Here is a 9,029-nt window from a genome sequence, read left to right as displayed (position 1 = left end):
GTATTATTTCTAACATATGTATGAAATGTATTTAATTTTATGTTATATAATTTAATTTGATATATTGAGATAATATAAAATATAATCAGAAGTGATTAAAATAATGTATATGAATTATGAATGTTACTAATATAAAAATAGAATCATCGTCAATGCGCCGATTATAGAAATACAAAATGTTCCAGTATAACTGGAATCTAGTCGTAGTACAACCTATAATTAAGGATTATTATACAACATTAATCGAAAATATGAAAAATAAAATTTTTTCGAGATCATGTTCTCTCGAGAAAATTGGCTTTGAAATTTGAAAAGTAAATAAAATATTTACATATTTGAAACTGTTAAATGATTTCCAATAACTTTGTAAATATTATATTTACTGTTTAAATTCATTTCGAATATATTTAATAGAACAATTTAAAATAATTCAACATTAAGTAATATAAAAAGTTATTAGAATAAATTATTTTTTTTTTTAGAATTAGAGGGAATATTGTATTCTTTTATGTTCTATTTCAATAGGCTTGCAATTAATCGAGATAAATGTATAACACAAGTTTGTCAGAGACTCTTTAAAACTAAGATTCTTTAAGACTACACAAAAGTAGAAATATATTACCTATTTTCACAATTAATTTTCCCAGAAATAAGACATTATAAAAAAAGTTATTCTGCATATTCAACTTATTTTTACTTAATTAATTAATAAAAAGAAGTTATTGTCATTTTGGTATTAATTGATATATCAAATGATTCGAACCATTTGTAAAGTCAAATAAAGTACATTGTAAATTTTCGTAACTTTAAAGTAGTGTTTCTCTAGTTATCAAGTTTCCTATATATTTTCATATAAAAATATATTATTACACTATATTAAAAAAGACTTTAAATCTAATATAATTTTAATAATCGATAAAAATCAAAAACATTCTTACTTTGATATTATTCTTCTGTTAATTATTTATGAATTGTTAGTACAAAATTAACAATTAGTAAATTGCAATAACGATTACAATGATAAATATTTATTTTAGAAATAACGCAAAATGTTTTTGAAAAGCAGTAATTTGTATGAATATAGCCCCGTTAGTATTCGCATAAGTTTATGAATCAAGATAAAAAATAGCATTAAAGTGTCCGCTTATTTCTTTAAATCTTAAGAGGTCATACCCGTTTGAAATCTCAAAAAATGAGTACATTTTCTAGATTTTCTTGCAGCGCAACGACTCGATAAAAATTTTTAATTTTTTAACGATATTAATACAATATTATTAACTACTAAAATAAAAACATTCAGCTTAAAAAAAAATCTTTTTTTTTAAATTTATGGGGATATTTGTAGAGCTCCACCAAATTTTAGATGGCTGAACAGTGTACATGAAAACGTTCGTAGATCATATCTGAAATTAAAAATCCAAATTTTTTTTTATTAAATATTGTAATAGCTATCTGCTATCCAAGCATTTTTTCAAAATTTTAAAAAATAAAAAAATGGCGACGTGTTGAAAAAAAAGTTCTCGTTTTTTTGAAAAAAAGTTTCTTTTTTTTTTGTATAACAAATAAATGAGAAATCGAATTAAAAAAAAGATTCGTTGGCAGATGCGGAATCTTATTAGAAACTCGCATATAAAATTTAAAGTCAATCCATCGAACGTAGTCGGAGTTTTCATGCATACCGTGTATGGTATAACTCCTTCTTGGTGTTGGAATTTTCATTTCCGTCAGTTTATATTGGAAGATATATGTTGTCTTTCATATTTTTTTAAATTTTATACTGTTGCTGATTAAATTTAAAATATTTTATTTTTATTTTATATGTGTGCTTATATATTTTGTTAACATAACAAAAAAATTTTTTTCATCTAATGTGACTATATCTGGTTTGTTACTTAACATGTTATTTATTAACTAACAAAGATGTGAGAGCAAATAATATATAATAATAATTACATAATTGAAGATTATTTATTAAATAAAGGAAACATTTTGCTCTTACAATTAGCTATTTATCACAAACGTTCGCAAGAGTTATGGTTTTTTGTAGTCGTCTATAGATCACTTCTAAAACTTCATGTTCCATGAAAGTTTGTCAGAGTTGATATTAAACTTTATACGTTAGCAAAAGATGTTTGCTTTCTAAGCGTAGATTAAACACGTTTTTGAGTTGCAAAGTTGCCTAGTGCATAAATCAAATGACTGAGTTGTGCACGAATCGTTCTTTGTTTCCTCTCATATAAGCAAAGTTTCAGAAAAGTTTAACTTCTGGGAATATAAAGCAAAAATGAAACATCGATTTTACGTCAGAATGATAATGCAAAATCTTGCAGAAATATGTCTCTTGCGAAAAAAGATTTACTCTTTAAACGAAGAAAGCATTAGAGCATAACTGTAAAAATAGTGTATTTTAAAGCACAAATAAATTATTGTTAAACATATAAAACCTTATTTTAACAAAATAGTATTATATATTTTTTTAAATTCATTATTTATTTATATTATTATTTACTACCAAATATAAGACTAATATTAATGTCATTTTTATAGTGTTTTACAATAAAGTGAGCAAAATACAAGAAAAGTTTACTGTCACTCCTACGATTTCATGAAACGTGAATAAAAAATATCATGCAGCTTATAAACTCATTGTTAAATTATTAATATAAGAAAAGAAAATGTATGAAAATGATATTCCAAAAGAAAGAAAGTTTTGAAGAAAAAAAAGATTTTATTCGAGTTAAGTGTTAACATTATTTATAAAATTTGGATTTCTTAGATTTGAGTTACGCGTTTACCTTGAGCCGTCAATGTTTGCGGCTGTTAGGCGTATGGCCCGATCCACGTGTTCCTTTAAGCAACTTTCGTCGGCCAAGCATAACATTCATAATTGTTACGTGTATTCTGAGTTTTTACGTGATAATACCACAGTTAATAAATATGATTCGTGTTTGGGGTAATGTGGCTCGCATGGTGGAAGATATAGCTGCCGCCAATTTTAGTTTGATGGCATTGAGCAAGTTATTCGCTACTTGGTATCACAGTGAAAGTAAGCAATTATTTTGCAACAATAAATATATTAAACAAATTTCTGTTTTTATTATAAATAAGTTGATAGAATAAAACGTTTTGGAAAAAGTTCGGTTTATATTTGACTTGCCTACATATATTTAACGTATCAATATATGTGTGTGTTTAATTTGAAAGCACTTCGAACATTGATGATGTCAGTCATGACCGATTGGACAAGTTCGACGAATAAGCGTGAACGAAATACGATGCTGAGGTTCGCGAGACGTGGCAGAAGCTTATCTTTTAAATGTTACGCAATCGCGACGATCACAGTTTCCTTTTACATATGTTTTAATCTTCTGAAACTTTATCAAAATATTCATCAGCCTCAACGGAGCTTCGTCTATCATTTTGTTTATCCTTACAACGCCCAGAAGAGTCCGAATTACGAAATCACATTTGTCATCCAACTTTTCGGCGGAATATACACGGCACTAATCAATTGTACCGTCGACAGTTTCATCTCGATGCTCTTGCTGCATGTATGCGCGCAACTAATAAATCTACGAGTGGCACTCAACAATTCAATCGATGAACTAGCCAATAAATCTATATCCTATCCGAAATTTAAAGAAGACTTAGCCGCCGTTGCTGTACGACATAAACATCTTATCAGGTATGTCTCAAAGTATTTGTGGAATAATTTTATAAAATATTTAAAAATACAATGTAATACATATTTCTCTCGTAATTATTATATTAGAAGAAATATATGTTTATGCGATACCTAATAAACAAATATTTGTTCTGATATAGCAAGATTATTCTATATACATAATGGGCTTTTAAACATTAAATATATTTTAAAATTTCGTCAGATATAAATATAAACGATAAAAAGTGAAAAATCAAACCACTTTACTAAAAACTAAAAATAAATTACTTTTTTTAAGGAAATACAGTTGCATAATTATTTAATAAAACAATCTATCTCTATATTTTTTTTTCTTAATATTACTCTCTTAAATAGAATCAGCGTGTTATCACTGATCAGCAGTAGGGTTTTAGTATAGCATTACAAATAGTGATGTCTTACTGATAAAAAAAAACGAGTTGGTGGTAATGGCTGATTTTTCAGTAAAATCTTATTACCATAACCAGTGAAACTCATAAGACGGAGAAGCAAAGTATGAGTATTTTCACTGAAAATCAATAAAATAATCACTGATTTGCAGCGAAATTTTGACAGTTTTAATCAATAAAATTTTCATTGATTCAGTTTAAAAGAGTAGGTTCATATATCCAATTTTCGCTTCCTTATAGAGGAAGCTTTGTTTCCGTGACAACATTTTTTTTCGAGTTTTTAATGCCAATGTATTCAGAATGTTCTAAAACATCGAGAAATCATAATCCTAAAAAATGTATGTATGTATGCATGTATTATATGTATGCATGTATGTATGCATGTATGTATGCATGTATGTATGCATGTATGTATGCATGTATGTATGCATGTATGTATGCATGTATGTATGCATGTATGTATGCATGTATGTATGCATGTATGTATGCATGTATGTATGCATGTATGTATGCATGTATGTATGCATGTATGTATGCATGTATGTATGCATGTATGTATGCATGTATGTATGCATGTATGTATGCATGTATGTATGCATGTATGTATGCATGTATGTATGCATGTATGTATGCATGTATGTATGCATGTATGTATGCATGTATGTATGCATGTATGTATGCATGTATGTATGCATGTATGTATGCATGTATGTATGCATGTATGTATGCATGTATGTATGCATGTATGTATGCATGTATGTATGCATGTATGTATGCATGTATGTATGCATGTATGTATGCATGTATGTATGCATGTATGTATGCATGTATGTATGCATGTATGTATGCATGTATGTATGCATGTATGTATGCATGTATGTATGCATGTATGTATGCATGTATGTATGCATGTATGTATGCATGTATGTATGCATGTATGTATGCATGTATGTATGCATGTATGTATGCATGTATGTATGCATGTATGTATGCATGTATGTATGCATGTATGTATGCATGTATGTATGCATGTATGTATGCATGTATGTATGCATGTATGTATGCATGTATGTATGCATGTATGTATGCATGTATGTATGCATGTATGTATGCATGTATGTATGCATGTATGTATGCATGTATGTATGCATGTATGTATGCATGTATGTATGCATGTATGTATGCATGTATGTATGCATGTATGTATGCATGTATGTATGCATGTATGTATGCATGTATGTATGCATGTATGTATGCATGTATGTATGCATGTATGTATGCATGTATGTATGCATGTATGTATGCATGTATGTATGCATGTATGTATGCATGTATGTATGCATGTATGTATGCATGTATGTATGCATGTATGTATGCATGTATGTATGCATGTATGTATGCATGTATGTATGCATGTATGTATGCATGTATGTATGCATGTATGTATGCATGTATGTATGCATGTATGTATGCATGTATGTATGCATGTATGTATGCATGTATGTATGCATGTATGTATGCATGTATGTATGCATGTATGTATGCATGTATGTATGCATGTATGTATGCATGTATGTATGCATGTATGTATGCATGTATGTATGCATGTATGTATGCATGTATGTATGCATGTATGTATGCATGTATGTATGCATGTATGTATGCATGTATGTATGCATGTATGTATGCATGTATGTATGCATGTATGTATGCATGTATGTATGCATGTATGTATGCATGTATGTATGCATGTATGTATGCATGTATGTATGCATGTATGTATGCATGTATGTATGCATGTATGTATGCATGTATGTATGCATGTATGTATGCATGTATGTATGCATGTATGTATGCATGTATGTATGCATGTATGTATGCATGTATGTATGCATGTATGTATGCATGTATGTATGCATGTATGTATGCATGTATGTATGCATGTATGTATGCATGTATGTATGCATGTATGTATGCATGTATGTATGCATGTATGTATGCATGTATGTATGCATGTATGTATGCATGTATGTATGCATGTATGTATGCATGTATGTATGCATGTATGTATGCATGTATGTATGCATGTATGTATGCATGTATGTATGCATGTATGTATGCATGTATGTATGCATGTATGTATGCATGTATGTATGCATGTATGTATGCATGTATGTATGCATGTATGTATGCATGTATGTATGCATGTATGTATGCATGTATGTATGCATGTATGTATGCATGTATGTATGCATGTATGTATGCATGTATGTATGCATGTATGTATGCATGTATGTATGCATGTATGTATGCATGTATGTATGCATGTATGTATGCATGTATGTATGCATGTATGTATGCATGTATGTATGCATGTATGTATGCATGTATGTATGCATGTATGTATGCATGTATGTATGCATGTATGTATGCATGTATGTATGCATGTATGTATGCATGTATGTATGCATGTATGTATGCATGTATGTATGCATGTATGTATGCATGTATGTATGCATGTATGTATGCATGTATGTATGCATGTATGTATGCATGTATGTATGCATGTATGTATGCATGTATGTATGCATGTATGTATGCATGTATGTATGCATGTATGTATGCATGTATGTATGCATGTATGTATGCATGTATGTATGCATGTATGTATGCATGTATGTATGCATGTATGTATGCATGTATGTATGCATGTATGTATGCATGTATGTATGCATGTATGTATGCATGTATGTATGCATGTATGTATGCATGTATGTATGCATGTATGTATGCATGTATGTATGCATGTATGTATGCATGTATGTATGCATGTATGTATGCATGTATGTATGCATGTATGTATGCATGTATGTATGCATGTATGTATGCATGTATGTATGCATGTATGTATGCATGTATGTATGCATGTATGTATGCATGTATGTATGCATGTATGTATGCATGTATGTATGCATGTATGTATGCATGTATGTATGCATGTATGTATGCATGTATGTATGCATGTATGTATGCATGTATGTATGCATGTATGTATGCATGTATGTATGCATGTATGTATGCATGTATGTATGCATGTATGTATGCATGTATGTATGCATGTATGTATGCATGTATGTATGCATGTATGTATGCATGTATGTATGCATGTATGTATGCATGTATGTATGCATGTATGTATGCATGTATGTATGCATGTATGTATGCATGTATGTATGCATGTATGTATGCATGTATGTATGCATGTATGTATGCATGTATGTATGCATGTATGTATGCATGTATGTATGCATGTATGTATGCATGTATGTATGCATGTATGTATGCATGTATGTATGCATGTATGTATGCATGTATGTATGCATGTATGTATGCATGTATGTATGCATGTATGTATGCATGTATGTATGCATGTATGTATGCATGTATGTATGCATGTATGTATGCATGTATGTATGCATGTATGTATGCATGTATGTATGCATGTATGTATGCATGTATGTATGCATGTATGTATGCATGTATGTATGCATGTATGTATGCATGTATGTATGCATGTATGTATGCATGTATGTATGCATGTATGTATGCATGTATGTATGCATGTATGTATGCATGTATGTATGCATGTATGTATGCATGTATGTATGCATGTATGTATGCATGTATGTATGCATGTATGTATGCATGTATGTATGCATGTATGTATGCATGTATGTATGCATGTATGTATGCATGTATGTATGCATGTATGTATGCATGTATGTATGCATGTATGTATGCATGTATGTATGCATGTATGTATGCATGTATGTATGCATGTATGTATGCATGTATGTATGCATGTATGTATGCATGTATGTATGCATGTATGTATGCATGTATGTATGCATGTATGTATGCATGTATGTATGCATGTATGTATGCATGTATGTATGCATGTATGTATGCATGTATGTATGCATGTATGTATGCATGTATGTATGCATGTATGTATGCATGTATGTATGCATGTATGTATGCATGTATGTATGCATGTATGTATGCATGTATGTATGCATGTATGTATGCATGTATGTATGCATGTATGTATGCATGTATGTATGCATGTATGTATGCATGTATGTATGCATGTATGTATGCATGTATGTATGCATGTATGTATGCATGTATGTATGCATGTATGTATGCATGTATGTATGCATGTATGTATGCATGTATGTATGCATGTATGTATGCATGTATGTATGCATGTATGTATGCATGTATGTATGCATGTATGTATGCATGTATGTATGCATGTATGTATGCATGTATGTATGCATGTATGTATGCATGTATGTATGCATGTATGTATGCATGTATGTATGCATGTATGTATGCATGTATGTATGCATGTATGTATGCATGTATGTATGCATGTATGTATGCATGTATGTATGCATGTATGTATGCATGTATGTATGCATGTATGTATGCATGTATGTATGCATGTATGTATGCATGTATGTATGCATGTATGTATGCATGTATGTATGCATGTATGTATGCATGTATGTATGCATGTATGTATGCATGTATGTATGCATGTATGTATGCATGTATGTATGCATGTATGTATGCATGTATGTATGCATGTATGTATGCATGTATGTATGCATGTATGTATGCATGTATGTATGCATGTATGTATGCATGTATGTATGCATGTATGTATGCATGTATGTATGCATGTATGTATGCATGTATGTATGCATGTATGTATGCATGTATGTATGCATGTATGTATGCATGTATGTATGCATGTATGTATGCATGTATGTATGCATGTATGTATGCATGTATGTATGCATGTATGTATGCATGTATGTATGCATGTATGTATGCATGTATGTATGCATGTATGTATGCATGTATGT

General features: G+C 30.0%; 2 protein-coding genes across 2 annotated transcripts in view; both read left to right on the top strand.

Annotated features, from left to right (window-relative positions):
* LOC115239619 (odorant receptor 45b-like) overlaps positions 1-201 on the top strand; it is a 21,902-nt gene extending 21,701 nt beyond the window's left edge. The window contains exon 6 of the mRNA XM_029814223.1: positions 142-201. Coding sequence (XP_029670083.1) covers positions 142-201 — 60 coding nt within the window. The remainder of the gene's footprint in view (positions 1-141) is intronic.
* A 2,593-nt stretch (positions 202-2,794) lies between these two features.
* LOC115239618 lies at positions 2,795-4,082 on the top strand. Its single transcript, XM_029814222.1, has 2 exons — positions 2,795-3,697; positions 4,040-4,082. Exons 1-2 carry the CDS (start codon positions 3,183-3,185, stop codon positions 4,080-4,082), a joined length of 558 nt encoding a protein of 185 aa, XP_029670082.1. The 5' UTR covers positions 2,795-3,182.
* The last annotated feature ends 4,947 nt before the right edge of the window (positions 4,083-9,029 follow it).

This window comes from Formica exsecta, unplaced genomic scaffold (assembly GCF_003651465.1).
Source record: "Formica exsecta isolate Colony F162 unplaced genomic scaffold, ASM365146v1 scaffold391, whole genome shotgun sequence".
Lineage (NCBI taxonomy): Eukaryota > Metazoa > Arthropoda > Insecta > Hymenoptera > Formicidae > Formica > Formica exsecta.
This window is presented reverse-complemented; position numbering and strand designations above follow the sequence as displayed.